A 23,086-nucleotide genomic window follows, 5' to 3' on the forward strand; every position below is an offset into this window, starting at 1 on the left:
ACGGTACTAGTGCCGACATTGTGCATGCTCTGTTGCCTGTGTCTATGTGCCTGTGGTTCTGTCAGTGTGATCATGTGATGTATCTGACCCCAGGAATGTGTCAATAAAGTTTCCCCTTCCTGGGACAATGAATTCACGGTGTTCTTATTTCAATTTCCAGGAGTTTATGAGAACATTTATTGCAAATCTGTATAAATACAATAAGAGTTTGTAAGATGATAGAATTTAATACTACATCTTCGTGCCTTTCACAAAACTTTCAAATTTGAATCCGAGCAATAGACTGTTGTTGTGACTAGTTCATAGCTTATCACATATCCCTTGCACTAGCGCCATGCGAGTCAAACATCACATCATTGTTCGAGGAAAGTCGACACTTTACTGAGCGCTTCTGCACATTGGAAAATCTCGAGCCTGTTGTCGTGTGGGTAGTGTTTGCCTGACCTACCCTTCCAAATTTTTCAGAATAAATCTAAACATAATATCAATAGTCAAAGCTTTATCTGTAAATGGAAGGTGGCCACTGTATCAGTCTTTTAAACAAGGTAAAAAGGTTGATCTAAGCAGCAATAGTTCAGTCCATGAATATAAGACTACCCTATAACTTTTTAATGACAAATTTGGGAAAAAACTTTGTCTTGCAATCTGGTATATACAGTGCTTACTTTCTGGAGGTGAAATTCCAGTACTGCTGGAAGAAACTTTTAGAAATGAGTAATAGATGTATTCCTAGCTTTTGAAACTATTTGCCCCTTCATCGGGGAGTGTGGTTAGGGATTAAGTTAGGAATAGTTTCTTTTGCTTTCAAATGCGTGTACCAGCAGTGCTGAAATTTTACCTCCCGAAGATAATTACTAGCCATATATTTTGTTTGTGTTAATAGTGTTGGAGCTTTCTTAAATGAATTTTCCTTCTGATACTGTTAACAAGATTATGCTAACTTAATTGGAGAGGTGCTGTTTGGTGTGACTTCAATACTGATGGTCTGTCCGACTACTGATCAAGAACACTTGAGCTTCTTGGTCCCCAACTTTGGAGTATTCCATTGACAACTTGTTTTATGCCCAACTGCTTTCATTGACCCAGATGTAAAAATATTAGTAAATAGGTTAAGGGACTGTCATGAGTAGATGTTGAGAGTAAAAGTTGCTGTAAAATAAAGGTTTGGCTGTAAAAGATAAATTTTGTACAGCATAATCGTAAACAGCAACTTGGTCACAATGGTTAAGAGAGGGATTATAGGAACAACTGTAGGAAGATACTTACATCTGTGTTGGTACTCAGTGAACCATTGTGAAGCGCATGGCAAAGAGTATCTCTCACTTTACTAGTTATTATAGCTTCTTCCAGTCCATTTATGTAATGAATGAATGCATAAAGATTGATTTTTTAAGTTCCTCTGTACATGCTGTTTAAATCCTCTGTGCATGCTGTGATTAATCTAATCTTGTCCTCGCGATCCCTATGGGAACGATATGTAGGGATTCGTAGTATATTCCTAAAGTCACCATTTAAAGCTAGTTCTTGAACCTTTTTAAATAGACTTTCTCGGGATAGACTGAAACCATCTTCAAGAGTCCACCAGTTCAGTTCTTTTAACATCCCTGTGACATTCTCCAACAGGTCAAAAGCCCATAACCATTCGTACTGCCATTCTCTGTACACATTCAGTTTCCCTTGCTAGTTTGATTTGATGTGGGTCCCATACACTTGTGCAACATTGTAAGATAGGTTGCTTGAGTGATTTGTAAGCAATATCCTTTGTAGACTGACTGCATTTCTCTAGTATTCTACCAATAAACAGAAGTTGGTTGCCTGCTTTACCCACAACTGAGCCTATGTGATAGTTCCATTTCATATCCCTACTAAGTGTTACATCCAGGTGTGTGTTTGAGTTTACCGATTGTAGCTGTGACTTATTGATATTGTATTCATATGATACTGTTTTTTTTTTTTGTTTTTTATTTTAATTTTAATTTTTTTTTTAAATTTTGTGATGTGCACAATTTTACATTTGTGAACTTATAAAACAAGTTGCCAATCTTTGTACCACATTAAAATATTATCAAGGTCTGACTGAATGTTTGTGCAGCTTTGTTCAGACTGTACTTAATTTTAGATAACTGCAAAAAGCCAGAATTTATTGTTAATATTGTCTGCAAGATTATTAATGTACAACATGAACAGCAAGGGTCCCAACACACATCCCCCCCCAGGGGGCTCGCCACTCTTTGGTGGGTTCATGCTTGGCTACCACAGGGCCCCAGCCTTTGCAGCATCTTTTCCCTTCCATGCTGCATGTTTATCCTCTTGCTATTCTTGTTCCCCTCCCTTGGGGAACATGTCTGGGGTGTTTTTGGGAATGTTCTGCATTGTCTGTTGCAGACCTAAGAACAGTCTCACCACTGTTTTTTCACTCTCTTTTCCTTTCTTTGTTTCCCTTCTCTTCTCGTTCCTGTGCTTTGGTGTTTGAGGTTCCTATTTTTCTTCTTCCTCCCTGTGCACTCCTGAAGGCCAACCCGTGCATCTGACGTGCAACAGGTGACTGGGTAATGTGTAATTCCAAGCCCCAGGTCGAAAGGTAGGGTTCGCACGTACCCTCTGGTACAGGCCAGTCCCAGGGAGGGGTGATCGCCTGAGCTGCAACCTTTCCAAACTGCCGATTGGTCCCTCGGTTAGGTGTTCCAGAGGTGTGACCTGAGGTGTGAACAACAGTCACCTAAGGCGGGTGTGTCCCATTGTGAAGGGGCCCCCCAGTTGGAAGGAGTGCGCCATCGGAGACACTGGCAATCATGGGGGATTTTCTCGCAGTGAGCGAATCATCTTCACAATCAACTTCTACAAAACATAAACGTAATGAGGCTAATGATTCAAAGACCCTTCCCTTTGAAACCACGGTTCCTCGTGGTGTCACGTACTGAAGACGATCAGTCCATTGCCATGGTAAATCCGTTTATTATTCATAAAGGTGTTGATGCAGTTGCCGGCTCTGTGAAATCCTGCTATTGTTCATGGAATTGCACTTTGCTTTTGGAGACTACTTCTGATTTTCGTGCACAACAACTGCTTGCCGCTTCGCTTCTCCACGGCTACCATATTCTTGTTGAGGCCTATAGAACTTTGAATTCTTCCTGAGGTGTTATTTACACTAGCTGCTCAATGGTCTGGCCGAGGCCGAAATCCAATTTTACCTCTCTGATCAGGGTGCAATTGCCATCCAGTGGGTGACGAGACAGATAGATTCCTCCTTACTGCCCACCCACACTCTTTTTCTCAACTTTGATAGAGCGGTGCTTCCATCCAAGATCAAATTATCACAGTCTAGTCGTACATTCCGAACCCAATGCACTGCTACCAGTGTCATCGTTTCAAGCACATTAGAACATCTTGTTGATACCTAGCGAAATGTGTAACCTGTGTTAGGGATGCACACGAGGGCGATTGTATGCCTCCTTCTCCCTGCTGTATTAACTGCAATGGCGACCATGCCGCCATCTCTAAAGACTGTCCCATGTATCTCGATGAGCGGCCTGCCCAGGAGATCCGGATAAAGGAGAAAGTTCCTTACCCAGTCCTCACAAATTGTTGGCTAGTCGCAAACACTGTGTTCCACCATCTGGCATTTATAGTACTGATCTTGATACAGCTCGCTGCATGAAGGACATGGCCCCGCAGACCTCAAATTCTGCTGTGAGGTTGTGAAATCGCCCAGTGTCATGGTAGCATCGCCATCCCCTCCTCCAGCTGTGCAACAAGCCATCAAACTCGTGCCTCATGGGGCAATGTCCCCAGCTACACTACCAGCAGGCGGGAAAGGACAGAAGGAATACTCCCGTGAAGACTTCCTACTTCCCTCCAGCCAACCAACACCTGAGTCTTCCTCTGCTAACTGGAAAGGCTTGAAGAAGTTCAACAATGGCAAACAGTCTTCTCCTTTGCTGACTCTAAGATCCTCTTCGAAGGTGTTGCCATGTGATAACCTTGCCCGGCTGGCCTCCCTGTCACCGGTGTGCACCACCAACTGTTTTTCTGCGTTAGACTCCGCAGAACAGCAGCACAAGAAAGTTGACGCTTCTTGTTTCTCGTGGAGCAGGATCCTCCTGACTTTGTGCCCTGTAGCAGCGAGTTATCACAGGCTGGCACTCAGCAGCCGCCAAAGTGACACTCCTTCATTTTTCCCTCGTCATGGCTCTCCTCCAATGGAATGTTCGCGGCCTTCAATCCAACAGAAAGGATTTACGGCTACTTCTAGCATTGCAGCGTCCACTTGCGCTCTGCCATCAGGAAACAAAATTGTGTCCTCACAACCGCTGTGAGCCTTTGCATTTCCTCCCGGTCCATTTTGACCTCCTCCCCCTCCCCTTCCTCCAAGGTCGACATTCCATTTCATCGGGGAGTCTAACTGCTCATACAGGATGATGTACATAGTCAACCCATCTCCCTGACTACCAGTTTTGAAGCTGTAGCAGTCTGCATATTCCTTCCTCACTTGGCCTTTTCCCTCTGTGCCATTTATATACCTCTGCCATTCGATGTCACCAGGGCAGACTTCCTCCAGCTTATTGGACAGCTACTTCACCTATTTCTGCTGCTTGATGACTTCAATGTGCACCATCCCCTTTCGGATTCTCCCAGTACTTGTCAGAGAGTGTCCTCTTGGCTGACCTCCTTAATCAACTTAACCTCTTCTGCAGGAGCATCCACATTGATTTCCGACTCTTTGCACACCTATTCCCATTTGGACCTTTCTTTCTGCACTGCCCAGCTTGCCCATTGTCTCGAATGGTCCATTCTTTCTGACATCTACTTGAGCGACCATTTTCCATGTGCTATCCATTTGCTGCCTCCTACCCCACCTGCATGCACAACCAAATGGCAGGTTACTAAGGCCGACGGGTAGCTTTACTCCTACCTGGTGACCTTCGACAAATAAGATTTCCCCACTTGTGATGACCAGGTAGAATATCTTACAAATTTTATCCTTACCACTGAAGAACATTCCATTCCTTGCCCTTTCTATTTACCGTGCCATGTCCCGATCCCTTGGTGGACTGAGGCGTGCCACGAGTTTTTAACCATAATTCTACTATAGCAAAATGCATTCATTGTAAACAGATGCGTGCACAGTGTCATCGCGTTCGTCAGGATAGCAAAAAAGCTAACTAGATTTCATACTCTTAATTCTTTTAACTCTTCCACTCCCTCCTCTGTTGTGTGGGACAATCTCCGACGGGTCTGTGGGACCAAGATCAATTCCCCAGTTTCTGGCCTGACAGTAGTAGACAATGTCATCGTGGATCCTATTGCTATCTCCAACACCTTGGGTCGCCATTTTTCGGAAGTTTCGAGCTCTCCCCACTATCGCCCTGCCTTCCTCCATTGGAAATGATTGGAGGAGGCTCTGGCGATACCCTTCTCTTCTCAGTATTATGAGTTCTACAATGTTGCCTTTACTATGAGGGAGCTAAATGATGCTCTCACTTCATCCTGGTCCTCTGCCCCAGGGCCAGATGCTGTTCACATTCAGATGTTGTAGCACTTTTCTCTTGCAGGCAAGCATTTTCTGCTTAATACATACAACGGCATCTGGGCAGAGGGCACAATTCCCAGATACTTACATAAAGCCACTGTCATACCCATACCTAAGCCTGGTAAGGACAAACACTTTCTTCTAGCTACCGCCCCATCTCTCTCATCAGCTGCGTTTGCAAGGTGATGGAATATATGATTCATGCCCGGCTGGTACGGTGGCTTGAGTCCCACAATTTACAAACCACTGCAAGAGTAGATTTCGAGTGCGCATTCTACAGTTGAACATTTCATCACTTTGTCCACTCATGTCATTAATGGTTTCCTGCAGAAGTCCCAGGTTGTGGCCATATTTTTCGATTTGGAGGACTGGTATCCTCTGTACTCTCTCTATATGTGTGACTTCCTTGGCCGCATGCACCGTTTCCTTGAGAAATTCTTAAAAGACCAAGGTTTTAAGGTTCTTGTGAGCTCTGCATTGTTGGACACCTTTATCCAGGAATATGGTGTGCCTCATGGTTCCGTTCTGAGTGTCATCCTCTTTGCTATTGCCATTAACCCAATAATGGCCTGTCTCACACCAGGCATCCCTGGCTCCCTTTTTGTCGACCATTTTGCCATCTATTACAGTTCTCCACTGACCTCTCTTATTGAGTGGTGTCTTCAGTGATGTCTCAATTGTCTTTACTCATGAAACATTGCCCTGGATTTCGATTTTCCACTGACAAAATCATTTGTATCAATTTCTGGCAGTGCGGTTGGTTTTTCTCACTATCTTTACATCCTGGGCCTGTTGCTCTTCCGTTCTTTGAAACTACAAAATTCCTGGGGCTCATGCTCAATAAGAAACTCTCTTGGTTCTCCCCCGTGTCTTACCTGGCAGCCCACTGTACGCGGTCCCCCAATGTCCTGTGTGACCTCAGTGGTACTACTGAACCACAGACCTCCGTGTGTACCGGTCCCTTGTGTGTTCAAAAACACTCTCTGGATGCTTTGTTTATGCTTCTACACATCTGTCCCTGTTACGCTTTCTCAATACTGCCCACCATTGTGTCATCCATTTGGCCACTGGCACCTTTTACACTAGCCCAGTTGAGATTGTGTATGCAGAAGCTGCTGAACTGCCACTGTCCTAATGCCATGACTTTCTCCTCAGCAGGTATGCATGCCGTTTGTCTGCTATGTGTGGTCACCAATCGTATTCCCCTTCCTCGATGACTCCTTTGATCACCAGTATGGGGTGCGTCCCTCTTCTGTTATCCCCTGGAGTTTGCTTTCGGCTCTTGCTCCGGCAGCTTAACTTCAAGCTACCTGCAACTTTCCCAGTGGGTGTGAACCCTTCACCACCTTGGCTTTGTGCGGCGACCCGTGTTCACTTTGGGCTTCATTCACTTCCTAAGGACACTACTCCAGCCTCACTCTATCATCTTCAGTTTCACATCCTTCCCATGGAACTTCACAATAGTGCTTTTGTGTACACTGATGGCTTGCGGACTGACCATGGTGTTGGGTGTGCCTTCGTCATTGGCGCCGGCATTTTTTGGTATCGGTTTCTGGCACAGTGCTCAGTATCTACAGCAACGCTCTTCGCCCTGTATCAGACTACGGAGTACATCTGGACACACAGGCTTTTCAATTGTGTCATCTGCTCAGACACTCTCAGCGCCCTTCAAATCCTCTGTGTGCTGTACATCATCCATACCTTAGTGCAACAGATCCAGGAAAACTCTCTCTTGTTCACTCTTGGTGGAGCTGCTGTGCTATTTATTTGGGTTCCTGATCACATCAGTCTGACAGGAAACGATCCCACCCACCTCTGCTTAATTTTCGTTACAGTCATCATTGTCTCTTCCACTCCAGTCTGTTTCCTAATCTATTTGTTTATTTTTCTATCTTTCCTAGTAATTCCCAGCATTAATAGGAGAGATTTAATATATCTCTGGTGTAAGTTGAAACTAATAATACACACTAATAAGGTTTCCTATTCAAACATATTTGAAGATTATTTTAGAAAACCCTGTTTAGTTTACCAAGAGCAGCCTAGACTGGTTTTCTGTTCATTTGCTTTGCTGTCTATGCATTCGTGGTTGAAGTTTTTGTGGATTTGAGGCAAACAGCTTAATCAGCAAGACAAAAGTGATTCAGGTATATTGCATTAGTGTGTGTTCCTTTTTTTATAGTTCAAATATCTGAAAACAACTGCTAGTAATACTGAACATAGATTGTGATGTGGTATCTCTGTGCCTGATTTCTCTCTTAATTTCCTGCTATTGCAATGAAGTCTAATGGAAGCTGTACTTTTGGCATATTTATTCTTCATTGTACACTCGAAGGTTGAATCATTCCCTGTTTTTCTAGCACTTTTGCACAGATTCCGATGAAACCAAGTTTAAAGCTTTTTTTAAAAAAATTATGAAATTCTTAAGTGATATTCATACTCATTTGCTGTAGTCTATAATTTTGTACACAATTTGCAAATGGTCCACTTCTAAACCAACCTGTTCCGTCCCCTGGTTAACACTAGCAGAACCGGCATTAGCAAACTACCTAGAAGGATTGGTACCAGTCATTTTGACCTGTGAAGTTTTTCTTCTTTGTTTTCAGTTTTACTTCTTAATTTACTTCAGTACAGTGTCTTTAGAAGTCAGTGGTGCATTATGCTTTTCATACAAATGCATTACGCTTAAAAATTTCTGTAGAATATTACTTAATTAAATAAAATGCATCGAAGTAAAGAATACATTGTAAATACAAAATCAGTTTAAACTAAACTTACAAATGCAAATGAACATATAATTATACAATAACAGTTTTATCAGTATGACTTTTACTCCACCATGTATTTAGTAAGAAAAATAAAGAAAAATGGACACACATTGCTGTGGCAATAATGAGAAAATAACATATTTCTCTCTCTCTATGAGATCTTTTCAATCAAAGCCATCATCTTTGTTCTTTTTACTCTTGTAGCATGTGGACTAAGTATGAATTTCTTACACTGCACACACAGATTTTTAGTTTTGTTTGAACTTTTGCTTTCTCCTATCGAACAGGTCTTTTGCACTGGTTCCTTACGTATTGCAGTGGTCCTAATGAATGTATGAACAAGTCATTTCCCATTGGTTGTACATACACACAAGGGAGTTCTTCTGCAAATCTGAAAAGAAACATTCACTGGCTAACTTTTTCTAATGTTGTCTCTGTAAAGAATACAGCATTGATTCTAGCAAAGTCTAGGACGATGAAAAGCACATGTGTAGGCCATGTGCAGCAGCCAAACTTGAAAAGTGTACAGATGAGACATCTTGTCCAGAATAACAACTCCAAATTTAGTGGAATTGTAGCAGCTGACACTTCCAGAGTGTTTCTTCTGTGTTTGTTCACCCATCGCAACTAGCTGGTGCAGTGTGCTCAATAGAACAATATTTTTCTTGCTCTTCATCTGCTAGGAAGCAATTATTGTGTCACAATATTTGTATAAAATAGTATCATACAGAGATCCAGCAGCAGAAGGTGGAAGTTCTCTTTGGGTTTTCTTCAGTGTGCACACCATGATTGTGATCTCCTGCATCAGCTGCTCTGCAAGATGTTTAGCTGTGAAGAAATTGTCACATGTTACACTTCTTCCGTTCGAAGTGTGAGGTTGCATGAGACATGTAACAACATGTTCTGCAACAGGTATGTTGGTGGGTCTTTCACTCTGTTTAATCAAGTAAGGAAATCCATTTACCATATATTTACTACTGGCTTCTGCTGCAAGCCAGAACTTCAAACAAAATTTGTCTGGTTTATTACTTGTGTATTGTATGTAGGGGCACGGAGCTTTGCATGGATAGAGCTGCTCATTTACAGTTATACAAGCATCTGGTTTCAGTTAGCTACAAATTAATTCCAGACTAGTGAAGCTGCTGCGAAGCCATCAATCTTGAGTCTTTCAGCAAGAGTATGTTTGTCATCAAATATTAAAGATTGCTTGACTTCTATGAACTTATTTCTTGCTGTAGTGCAAGAAAAAAAATGCCGGCCACCACACTTCAGACTACAGAACTTTCAGAAGGAAATTTTTTCCTCCATACTCTCCAGATGCATACATTATATCTATGACAACTTCTAATTGGACAACATCGCGTACGCATTTGTCATCCTGGAGACATTCTCAGGTTCTAGTGTCTGTATATTTTTTATTTTATTTTATTTTTATTTTTTATTTTTTTTATTTTTAAATGTTCTGTAGAATAGCATTGTCTATCGACGCTCGCCATGCACTCTAGAAACTGCCTCCAACTGTTGTGCTGCACTAATCTCACAGGTGCATGCCCTGGTGCAAGTAGAGTCCACATTTTTCTGTCAGCTGCAGTCTCTACATTTCCACCTTCTGCATGCTGAGATGGATACGATTTGTTTCCGTGCCATCTTTATAATTTTTGTCATTTTTATCACCCTGCTCATCATTATGTCCACTCTTACACCAAATAAAGTAAACTGTAAAGAGTGAGAGGGAATGAGATCACAAAAATAAAATAAAATAAGCCAAGCGGATGGAAAAAATCCATTGTTGCATTTTTACAGAAATGAAACTTAAAAAATATCTCGCCCATCAGAATAAGTGACTGCAGTCCTTTAAGATAAAATTAATTCATTTTTTGTAATGGACGTTTGTCATTTAGAGAAATTATTAAATACCAAGGTACATTAAAAATTAAGAAACATAAGGCCCCTAAATTAAAATGTACACTACTTATTAAATGTTAAACAACACTCACCAGTCAGATTGACAGGTACGGTCCTTCGTGTGTTAACATTCAAATTTTTTCATCTATTTGGATGGTGATAATTTTTGTGAGTTTGTTGTTGTTGTTGTTGTTGTTGTGGTGGTCTTCAGTCCTGAGACTGGTTTGATGCAGCTCTCCATGCTACTCTATCCTGTGCAAGCTGCTTCATCTCCCAGTACATACTGCAGCCTACATCCTTCTGAACCTGCTTAGTATATTCATCTCTTGGTCTCCCTCTATGATTTTTACCCTCCGCACTTCCCTCCAGTACTAAATTGATGATTACTTGATGCCTCAGAACCTGTCCTACCAACTGATCCCTTCTTCTTGTCAAGTTGTGCCACTAATTCCTCTTCTTCCCAATTCTGTTCAGTACCTGCTCATTAGTTACGTGATCAACCCATTTAATCTTCAGCATTCTTCTGAAGCACCACATTTCAAAAGCTTCTATTCTCTTCTTGTCTAAACTATTTATCAACCATGTTTCACTTCCATACATGAGTACACTCCATACAAATACTTTCAGAAAATACTTCCTGACACTTAAATTTATACTCGATGTTAACAGATTTCCCTTCTTCGGAAACACTTTTCTTGCCATTTTATATCCTCACTACTTTGACCATCATCAATTATTTTGCTCCCTAAATAGCAAAACTCATCTACTACTTTTAAGTGTCTCATCTCCTAATCTAATTCCCTCAGCAGCACCTGATTTAATGCTACTACATTCCATTATCCTTGTTTTGATTTTGTTGATGTTCATCTTATATCCTCCTTTCAAGACACCATCCCTTCTGTTCATCTGCTCTTCCAAGTCCTTTTCTGTCTGTGACAGAATTCCAGTGTTGTCGGCAAACCTCAAAGCTATAGACTACAACCCTTTCTCACTTCCTTCCCAACCACTGCATCCCTTTCATGCCCCTTGACTCTTATGACTGCCATCTGGTTTCTGTACAAGTTGTAAATAGCCTTTCGCTCCCTGTATTTGACCCCTGCCACCTTAATAATTTGAAAGAGAGTATTTCACTCAACAATGTCAAAAGCTTTCTCTAAGTCTGCAAATGCTAGAAATGTAGGTTTGCCTTTCCTTAATCTATCTTCTAAGATAATTCGTAGGGTCAGTGTTGCCTCATGTGTACCAAGATTTCTAGGGAATCCAAATTGATCTTCCTGGAGGTCGGCTTTTACCAGGTTTTCCATTCGTCTGTAAAGAATTCGTCTTAGTATTTTGCAGGCATGACTTCTTAAACTGATGGTTTGGTAATTTTCACACCTGTTAACACCGGCTTTTTTTGGGATTGGAATTATTATATTCTTCTTGAAGTCAGGGTATTTCGACTGTCTCATACATCTTGTTCACGAGATGACAGAGTTTTGTCAGGGCTCTCCCAAGGTCACCAGTAGTTCTAATGGAAGGTTGTCTACTCCTGGGCCCTTGTTTCGACTTAGGTCTTTCAGTGCTCTTTCAAATTCTTCGTGCAGTATCATATCTCCCATCTCATCTTCATCGACGTCCTCTTCCATTTCAATAATATTGCCCTCAAGTACATCTCATTTGTATAGACCTTCTATATACTCTTTCCACCTTTCGGTCTTCCCTTCTTTGCTTAGAACTGGTTTTCCGTCTGAGCTCTTGATATTCGTACAAGTGGTTCTCTTTTCTCCAAAGGTCTCTTTAATTTTCCTGTAGGCAGTATCTATCTTACCCCCTAGTGATATATGCCACTACATTCTTACATCTGTCCTCTAGCCATTCCTGCTTAGCCATTTTGCACTTCTTGATGATCTCATTTTTGAGACATTTGTATTCACTTTTGCCTCCATCATTTACTGCATTTTTATATTTTCTCCTCTCATCAATTGAATTCTCTTCTGTTACCCAAGTGTTTCTACTAGCCCTCATCTTTTTACCTATTTGATCCTCTGCTGCCTTCACTATTTCATCTCTCAAAATTACCAATTCTTCTTCTAATGTATTTCTTCCCCCTGCTCTTGTCAATCATTCCCTGATGCTCTCTCTGAAACTATCTACAACCCCTGGTTCTTTCAGTTTATCCAGGTCCCAGTACCTTAAATTTCCTCTTTTTTGCAGTTTCTTCAGTTCTAATCTACAGTTCATATCCAATAGTTTGTGGTCAGAGTCCACATCTGCCCCTGGAAATGTCCTACAGTTTACAAGCTGGTTTCTAAACCTCTGTCTTACAATTATATAATCAGTCTGAAACATTCCAGTGTCTCCAGACCTCATCCACGTAGACAACCTTCTTTCATGATCCTGATTAAGTTATGCTCTATGCAAAATTATACCAGGCGGCTTCCTCTTTCATTCCTCATCCCCCATTCCATATTCACGTACTACTTTCCCTTCTCTTCCTTTTCCTACTATCGAATTCCACTCCTGCATGACTATTCAGTTTTCATCTCCCTTCATTATCTGAATAATTTATTTATCTTAGCATACATTTCTTCAATCTCTTCATCATTTGCGGAGCTAGTTGGTGTATAAACTCGTACAACTGGGGTAGGCATGGGCTTCATACCTATCTTGACTACAATAATGCATTCACTGTGCTGTTTGTGGTACCTTACCCACGCTCCTATTTTTTTATTCATTATTAAAGCTACTCCTGCATTAGCCCTATTTGATTTTGTATTTATAACCCTGTATTCACCTGACCAGAAGTCTTGTTCCTCCTGCCACCGATCTTCGCTAATTCCCACTATATCTAGCTTTAACCTATCCATTTTCCTTTTTAAATTTTCTAACCTGCGTGCATGATTAAGGGATCTGACATTCTATGCTCTGATCAGTAAAATGCCAGTTTTCTTTCTCCTGATAACAACATCCTTTCTGAGTAGTTCCCGCCCGGAGATCCAAATGGGGGACTATTTTACCTCCAGCATATTTTACCCAAGAGGATGCCATCATCATTTAATGATACAGTAAAGTTGCATACCCTTGGGAAAAATTATGACTGTAGTTTCCCCTTGCTTTCAGCCGTTCACAGTGCCAGCACAGCAAGGCCATTTTGGTTAAGGTTACAAGGTCAGATCAGTCAATCATCCAGACTGTTGCCCCTGCAACTACTGAGAAGGCTGCTGCCCCTCTTCAGAAACCACATGTTTGTCTGGCCTCCCAACAGATACCCCTCCGTTGTGGTTGCACCTAAGGTACGGCTATCTGTATCGCTGAGGCAAGCAAGCCTCCGCACCAGCGCTACAGTCCATGGTCCATGGTTCATGGGAGGAGGAATTTTAGTAAATATGTTTTGCATTATGGAGAGGAATCTGATAGATCTTTCATCTGGCATTCCCTTCAAAATATCATTATTTTATTGTCCACCATCTGTGTTTCTAATCCATCTCTTGACTATACAAACACACACAGAAGTCTTGGAATCATGGAATGCTTGTACAAATGTATCTCAGCTGTTAGTTTGCGTGGCCTCCGCTCTGTACGGATTGTGTATGTCTAATGATTAGAAAGTTCACTACTGAAACCATATGCACTTTCCAATGGGCATCCCACAGGAAATGCCCCTGTAGAACAAACAACAATAAGGGTAAAGTGAGAACCCTTCATAACCTAAATGAATAGCTCATATACTGGAAATAGATAATAACCAATAAAGTCTTCTGCATAAACACAGATAAATCAGAACATTACGACCATTCACCTGTTAGCATTTTTGTTCCTCCTTGCCAACAAAACCAGCTAGAATTCATCAGGACATTGTGATACAACCAAGTCCAGCACTTTATATGTACATACTGATATGTAACTTAAGCTTTTGGATTCATTTGTTATGTACTAAATAATTGTGATAGTTTATTTGAAACTGAAACTACATAAAACTTTTTCCCTCTTCAATTTCTTTTTATTTTTACTTAAAATTTATAGAAAAATAAGTAAAGTAATATTTTTACTGATACAGTTAATGTTATTACTCTCTGTTTTGCTCCTGATGATTAATTGTACAATAAATTCGGCTTTAACAACTATTATAAAAGAAAGCATTGTTTGGATGATATTCATGTTCACATCATGCTTGGTGTAAGCTGCTGTTCATGGTGATTATAATAGAACTGGTAGTTGCTTTCATTTTTCTGTAAAGAAGTTGTTGTGTAATTGTTGGGAAGGCGAAATGTATTGTCGTTTGAAGATTATTTTGAAGGCAAAATACAGGACAGAGAACACATAAGGAAATTGTTTTAAGATGATTTAATAATTGATGCTACTTGCATTATTTACTTTGATTTATGAAGAAAATTACAGCTTCTTTGTAATTCTAAACCTAAGGCAACATTCATCACCCCTGAAGAAGACAATGAAGCCATTGAATAATGAGATAAGCATTAGATTAGGAAATTATTAAGTGAATATGTTATCTTTACAATCTGCACTGAAATGATATTTACCTGAATATTGAAGATACATCATTGAAAATATGAACTTAGATTATTTATTACATCATAGAAAGAGGCATTTACTACATATATTTTTTTGGGACATAGCAATAAGTTCATATAGATCCCATTGATAAAAAGGAAGTGAGGACTCACTGTCATTCAATAATATTCTAAATGTGTTTGCAAGTGTTGCCATTACGAGCTTGATTCACATGTTGTGGCACAGATGTCAGTGAATATTCATCTGTTGGGTCATGTGTTGAGGTACAGGTAACTCACAGTTTGATGATGTTTGTAAGCAGGCATCATGACTCTGTTGTTCCACTCTGGAGTTAGTGTTTCTGTGTCCTATGCCATTGTCTCAACAAAGGCAGGCACTACATATCATGAATGATGTGCTACAAAATATTTTTGTTGTCTCCAGCACTGTAATCTTCTGCCAGATACACAAGAAATTGTCAAATATTTATTTAAAGAGTAATCAAACCTACAACAGTCATGTTTTTGTCGAGGCATGGTGGTGCAAAACCATCTTTCACCATTACATGTGTAATGAACCAGACAGAGACTTGCCTACCGAGCAGTACAAAACATGCAACTAATATACTTTGTGATTCTCTTTAATATTTCATTTTTCGAAGCTAATTTTTCAATTCTTATATTGTTTCATAGTTTTACATTAGTGCTCTTCAGTTATGCTCATTTCTCTGTAATTTTTCTTTTATGTACACTCATTATTTTGTAAACAAAATAGTTGACCAAATCAAATAATGAAAAGGGTATGTAAAACACTGTATTGTTAAAATCACATAATTCATGTAATTTTTATGTGAAGATGTCTGATATTGAAGAGTTATGTTTACTGGACAGATTATATTAATTATAATTCTGACAGTGTAATGCAAAACAGTGGAGATGCTGAGTTGCAGATAGACACAGCAAAAAGACTGTCAAACAAAGCTTTCGGCCAGACACACCTTCATCAGAATACAGCCTTTGGCTGCCAAGATCAGACTGCAACTAGCAGAAGCAACTGTGTGGCAGGGAGTGGGGAGGGGTAGGGGATCGTAAAGTGATGCTTGTGGGAGCATAGGGACAATGTGGGGAGAGTGTAGGGCAGCTAGGTGCAGTCGGGAGGTTAGATGGAGGGCGGAGGGTGGACAGCAGAAAAGGAGAGAAGTAGTAAGATTGTGGGTGTATTGGTGGAATAGAAGGGCAGAGTGGGAACAGGGAACTGGGTGTGTGAATGAGAACGGTGACTAACAAAGATTGAGGTTAGGAGGGAATGTAGGATATATTGTGGAGAGGGTTCACATCTGCACAAGTCAGAAAAGCTGGTGTTAGTGGGAAGGATACAGATGGCACAGGCTATGAAGCCGTCATTAAAATGAAGAACGTTGCATTGGGAAATGTGCTCGGCAACTGAGTGGTCCAGATGTTTGTCGGCATGTGTTCATGCAGACAGACAGATTGTTAGTTGTCTTGCCCATGTAGGATGCACCAAAGTTGTTGAGCTTAGCTTGTAGAATCACATGCCTGGTTTCACAGGTAGCCCTGCCTTTCATGGGATAAGTGATGCTTGTGACTGGACTAAAGTAGGTGGTGGTCAGAAGATGTATGGGACAGGTCTTGCATCTAGGTGTATTGCAGGGATATGATGCAAGGAGTTGGCAACAGGGGTTGTGTAGGGATGGACAAGGATGTTGTGTAGGTTCAGTGGGTGGCAGAACACCACTGTGGCAGGGGTGGGAAGGATATTGGGTAGGACATTCCTCATTTTATAGGGCATGGCGAGAGGTAGTTGAAACCCTGGCGGAGAATGTGATTCAGTTTCTCCAGTCCTGGGTGGTACCGAGTCATGAGGGGAAATGCTCCTCTATGGCCAGATGTTGGGAGGGGAGTTGGTGGGCGCCTGGAGGGATAAGGCATGGGAGATCTGTTTCTGTACAAGGTTGGGATGGGAATTACAATCTGTGAAGACCTCAGTGAGACCATTGGTGTATTTTGAGAGAGGCTGATCATCACTACAGATGCGATGGCCAGGGGTGGCTAGGCTGTATTGAAGGGATGTCTTGTAATGGAATGGATGGCAGCTGTCAAAGAGGAGGTATTGCTGGTTGATGGTAGGTGTGATATTGATAGAGGTACTGGCGTAGCCATCTCGGAGGGGGAGGGCAACATTGAGGAATATTCTAATTCTTGTGGGCAAATGTTAAAGCCAAAAATAAATAAGAAAAAATATTACCGAAAGTTAAATGTGAAAAGTCGAGTAATTTCATCAAAAATGGAAAATGTTGATAAAAATGGCCATTGTAATTGTTTTGATCTAAACTGTTGTGTAAATTTTAACAGGAATCTTGTGGATAAGTCATTTGGGTAATAAAATTGTAATTGTCTTACAGGTATTATCAAAGGAGTAAATTATATGGTAAGTATTAACAAAAAAAATAAGCACTTCTTTGATTGTTAAAAGATTATATATGTGACCATTTCTGCAACTGGATAGCTCTGTTTGGACTTTTGTTTTGGCTCAGTTTTGGCTCAGTTTGACACTCTTATGTCTCAGGTTTGAGAGAATTCTTGCTCAGTTTGGTGGTTAATGAGAAAATTTGTAATGGAAAAGTGAGAACGGAAGAAACGGCAAATAAGTTATAGATGTCCAAAAATTGTATTTGTGAGAACATTATTTATAATGATGCAGGGAAGCAACATGTTCCAAGAGAATTGCTCCAGTACTTCCTGCAGCAAGTGAAAATAATGTGGCAATGTGATCAACAGTACCTCTAATTTGTCAAGATATGTGTTTGAATGTTACTGAATTATTTTCCTGTTCCAAAACTATTTAGCATTTTTCACAATCTCTTAAAATTAAAAGATTACAGTTTGTCTCATTCGTCAACAGGAACGTTTTACCTATCGGTATTCTTATAGACACCAATGATGGCAGTTAGTGAGGATGTCATAAACCTCATTATGTCTGTGATATTCATCCCAAGCTATTAGTCCTCTGCAGTCTGTCTGTAACTGTAGTTCCCCACAGATAAACAGAATGATGGCATATTTTTTCCATATAATTATCTCATTTTATATACTTTTGTACTATGCCATTCATCCTCGATGTGGCACAGGAGCACTCAGACTCAATCAATGGGTACTTGAAATATTCAATGTAACTGCAGTGTTGGGTACCAGATGTTCAGTGTTTTGAAGAAAATGCAATTATATATGTTTTTGATAACAAGAATAACAACTATAATTTTAGTTAGGTTCTAGTTTGATTTCCTTGTTTCAAATTGTGATTAACACATAGTGCAAAGCGCAGTTATTATATAATGTAGGGAATTTTGCAATTTCTAAAGCACACACTCTGCTCTCTACTTTTATTTGTGCTTATTCAAATTGTAATGTACATGCTGCCTAATTAATTCCTTACATGCTTTCATTTTTTAAGGTATAGGTTCTTAACTGTTTCTTTTTTTCTTTATGTCAAATGTGAATGTGTGTAGCAAAAATAAACATAAGTAAATGTTGCTTAGTGTCTGCTATGGGATGAAAATGTTGTACGTTATGTTCTTGAAAGATCGTACCTCGTTGTGTTCATGAATGATAATCAACTAGAACGATGAGCAGATCCATTGTTTTGAAACTGTTGAGTAATATTTTTTACCTTAACTAAACAAACATATAAAGTTTATAGTTTTTTTTTTTTTTAATTGATTGTACCTTTATCTCCAGTGTGAAGTTCTGGAGGGAGAGTTTCCTTTTTAAGAAGTCTTACAAATTTCATGTCTGTTACAACATTATTATAATTATATTGAAAAAGGCTTACAGTTAATGAGTGGATTTCTTTATTTAAGGCACTTCTTGAAGCAATGGAACAACAGAGTATCAGTATAGCTAAAGCAGGGATAGTTTGCTCTTTACCTGCAAGAACATCAATTTTAGCAGCTGCCAATCCTGTTGGTGGACATTATAACAGAGCAAAGACAGTTTCAGAAAACTTGCGTATGGGATCAGCACTTCTCTCTCGGTTCGATCTAGTGTTTATCCTAATGGACCGTCCAAATGAGGTAAAGTCATTAAGTTCAATATTCTGTAAATAACTAGATAATTTCACTACAAGTAAAACTTCGTTTTGTGCCTTCATTATTGAAACTTTGTAATTACAGCACTTGGACAGTTTACTCTCAGAGCATGTCATGGCTCTCCATTCAGGAATTAAAAACAAAGAAGTTCTGAAACCAGCAAGTGCCCCTGCCTGTTCTCAGGTGTCTGACGCTCAAGATATAGAGCGCTCTTTGAGGTAATTTTCATAATTATTTTATGTTCTCCCTGTTGTTCTCCACCAGTAGAAAGTGTCATTTCTCCGAGTTAGCTGTGTGCTTGCTAAATATCGAAAATTATAGTTTGAGATACCAGAAATTTGATATGATCAAAGAATACACAACTTTCAAAGAAGAGAGCAAAAATAATCAGAAAAATTATAAACAGAAAATGAATAAAAATTGCTGCACACAAAATATCTACAAATGCTTACCTGTTGCTTTGATGTAGGTAACAACAAAATAAGTTACGAACACTGAATTTAGTGAATTATCCTTATTGTTATTAGATAGCTTAAGGATGAAAATTGTGCAGTCAAACACAAAGGCACTAAATTTACTTCAGTAGACAGTGATTTCATTAACCAGCAATTAATTTCATTTTATTTGTTTATCTTACCATGTTCCATGGCACTATGTAAGCCATAGCTACTTGGTCATGGAATGAGTCCATACGTACTGTACAAATGCAGATAAGAGAATTTATAAACGAAGGAATTTTAGGACAGAACCCTTAAGAAGAAAGCAAAGTCCATCAAAATTCTTTTTGTGTCTTGTATTGTGTTTGTAACTCATAGTTCAACTGAAACAGTTTTTTACTATCAGCAACAGAAACATGTTGAACTTAGCTTCTTAATTGGTTCACCTACACATAGACTCCTTTTTAATTTGTTATTGAAGGATATGTCAAATGCATAAGAATTGCACACATGAATGTTGAGGTGTTGTTTCTTTTCTTCTCTCTCTCTCTCTCTCTCTCTCTCTCTCTCTCTCTCTCTCTCTCTCTCCTCTCTCTCTCTCTCTCATTTTTGTTACCTACTGCATACCCTTAAATGGCACAAAATACATGTATTATACCTATTAATTTATTTATTCCTATTCAAAAATTCATCTGTGGTGTATAGGAGGAGTTGTCAAGGAGAAATGATTTCAGTTTATCTTTAAAACTGTTACTGCTGTCTGTCAGACATTTTATTTCATCTGGTAATTTATCGAAGAGTTTTATAGCAGCGTATTTTACCCCTTCCTGTGCCAAAGATAGGATAAATAGAGGATAGTGTAAGTTTTTCTTTCTTCTGGCATTATAATCATGAATGTCAGTGTTGTTTTTAAACTTCTCCATGTTGTTGTGAACAAATTTCATTACTAAGTAAATGTACTGTGAGGCTGTTGTAAGAATTCCTAATCTTTTAAAGAGATGTGTGACTATGAGCCCCACTTTCTTTTGAGCAGTGAATACTTCTTGCCTAAGTGTTGAGTTACCCCAAAATATGACATCAGAGAGTGAAAGTATGCAAAGTATGTTAGCTTGCTAATTTCTGTATCCTCAAAATTAGCAATTATTCTTATTGCAAAAGTTGCTGAACCTAGTTGCTTTAGGAGATCCAAAATGTGAATTTTCCAATGAAGATTCTCACCTATATGTACACCCAAAAACTTGGTATGCTCTAACCTGGCTACTGACTTCTGCTGATGTGTTATATTTATTGAAGGAATTGTACTCCTTGCAGTAGCAAATTGGATGAACTGTGTTTTTTCAAATTTCAGAGCAAGCCCATTCGCAGGAAACCAAGCAATAACTTTTCCAGAGACACTATTTGTATCATTTTCTATTGGAGTTTATTTCACCGGATTAATAATGGTGCTTGTATCATCAGCAAACAGTGTCAGTTTAGCTTCTTGTTTCAGATATGAAGGAAAGTCGTACAAATATATCAAGAACAGATGGGGACCCATGGTTGAACCCTGTGGAACACCTAATGCAATTTCACCTCAGTTAGGTGAGATGGGGACCCATGGTTGAACCCTGTGGAACACCTAATGCAATTTCACCTCAGTTAGGTGAAGTGGAAAACTTCCTTAAATCACTTAAACCATATAAAGCAGCTTTTTGCTTCCTGTTCTGTAGATATGACTTAACTACTCATATGCTGTTCCATTTATACCATAGAATTGTAATTTATGTAACATAATGTCATGTTCACACAATCAAAAGCTTTGGATAAGTCTCAGAAAATTCCTATTGCTGACATTTTACTATTTAAAGCCTCTTTTATGTGGGCAGTGAAATTGTACATTGCTGTCTCAGTAGAACGGCACTTTTGAAATTGTGATTTTCTGAGTATCTCATTGCTGCTGAGATGGCTAACCACTCTTCAGTACATTACTCTCCTGACAATTTTTGAAAATGCTGTAAGCAAGGATACGGGATGGTAATTATTGACATCTGTGGTGTCCCCTTGCTTGTAGACAGGGTTGACAATGGCATATTTTAACCCTTCTGGCAAAGTACTTGAGTTAGTGATTCATTACAGATGTGACTCGGAACATCAGCTGTAACTGCTCCATATTGTTTTAATATCTTGTTAGAAATGTCATCTACTCCAACAGAACATTTATTTTTCAAAGATTTAATGATTTGTCCTTATTTCACAAGAGGCTGGTGATGAAAATTAATCTGACTCGGATTTCCCAAAACTGACTCTTCTCTGTGCTGCATGGCTTTTTCTTTTGAACTATTCTCACCAATTTTTACCTACACTTAAGAAATGGTTGTTAAATACATTAGCTACTTGTATACTGTTGATTAAAATGGTCTCATTCTCTTTAATAGTAATACTATCTACCCCAGTGGTTACTTTTACGGTCTCTCTTCTAACAACATTCCATACTGATTTGATTTTATAGCCCGAGTTGTTAATTTCATCTCTAATATACATATTTTTTTTATTTTCTGACAACTTTTCTCAGTGTGTTACAATAATTTTTATTGTATAAAATTACTTCTGGATTTTTACTAATTCTTGCTGCCTCATACAATTTTCTTTTCCTTTCTGCAGACACTTTTAATACATGTAGTGATCCAAGGTTTCTTTGAAAACTGTTTGGTGTTACATTTATCAAGAAATATGTTACATTTATTATTGGCATTTGGCTCGTTACATACATATCCCCCATTTACTTTTCTTAAACTTTCTCTGAAGTGCTGTGTAGATACTGGGTTGACCAGCCTTACACTTTTACTTAACTGTTTATGAACTGCACACCCTGCTTTGTAAGTTAATCAGTTGTGCATTATGGTCTGATCAGAATTGCTTAGAGAGTTTACTTTGAAATTGCCACAGATTAATAACTTCTTCTTTTTGTCTGACAGACAACATAATAGGGAGTCAAACGTTTTTATGAATAGGTCCCAATCTCCTAATGGGGACCTGTACACTGTTGCTAAAACCAACACTACATTATCTTCCTGTAGTTCACATGCACAAACTTCAAAGTGCTGATCAACACAAAATTTGCTTACTTCTACTGTTTTGTACTTATACCCTTGTTTTGTGTAAATGGCAACTTCTCCTTTATCCATGTTATAGCTGCAAGTGTAAGATGCTTAATTGTTTCCCATTTATACTGACACTTTCCATTCTTACAGTTACATGGTGTTCAGACAGACAAAGTATATCAATCTAATTCTCGTTTTTGAGATCATCTAAACACACTAACAGTTCATCTACTTAATTTTTTATTCCCCTGATGTTTTGATGAAGTAAATTAATACTCCTCTTTAAGGAAACTTGTTAAATATTTCTGTACAAAGTTCAGTTTTATTGCTAACATAATATTTCATAGGGAATGGTTCAACTGTAACATTACGATGAAAACCACACATCTCATATGGTTACATCTACAGCAAGTGCAATATTCTCATAGGCATTTCACATTACAATTTCAGTTACATTAGAATTACAGTTAGCTTTATGCCTATTTACTGTACATGAAGCTTCTTTTATTCTATTTTTCTTGATCATTGTCTGTCTGAACTTTGGCTTTAACCTGAAAAACCTGTCTGCCTGGTCCCATTAACTGCAGGGATCATCCTTTGTGTGACTGTGGCCCACCTTACAGTATCTGCTAATAGTGAAGCTAACTTATCTTTCCCCTTCCTATTTAGGTGCAGGCCATTCAACTGGAGCAACACTCGTGTGAGATTTTGCTGGTGCCTGGAGCATCCTGTTCAGCTCAGTGTTAACACACCTTACACCAATGTTTACC

At 39.2% G+C, this 23,086-nt stretch overlaps 1 protein-coding gene across 1 annotated transcript in view; it reads left to right on the top strand.

Annotated features, from left to right (window-relative positions):
- The window catches only part of LOC124791288 (DNA helicase MCM8-like), a 159,986-nt gene that overhangs the window by 115,362 nt on the left and 21,538 nt on the right, over positions 1-23,086 (top strand). Inside the window, exons 10-11 of the mRNA XM_047257848.1 lie at positions 18,572-18,784; positions 18,884-19,017. Coding sequence (XP_047113804.1) covers positions 18,572-18,784; positions 18,884-19,017 — 347 coding nt within the window. The remainder of the gene's footprint in view (positions 1-18,571; positions 18,785-18,883; positions 19,018-23,086) is intronic.

Source organism: Schistocerca piceifrons, chromosome 1 (assembly GCF_021461385.2).
Source record: "Schistocerca piceifrons isolate TAMUIC-IGC-003096 chromosome 1, iqSchPice1.1, whole genome shotgun sequence".
NCBI lineage: Eukaryota > Metazoa > Arthropoda > Insecta > Orthoptera > Acrididae > Schistocerca > Schistocerca piceifrons.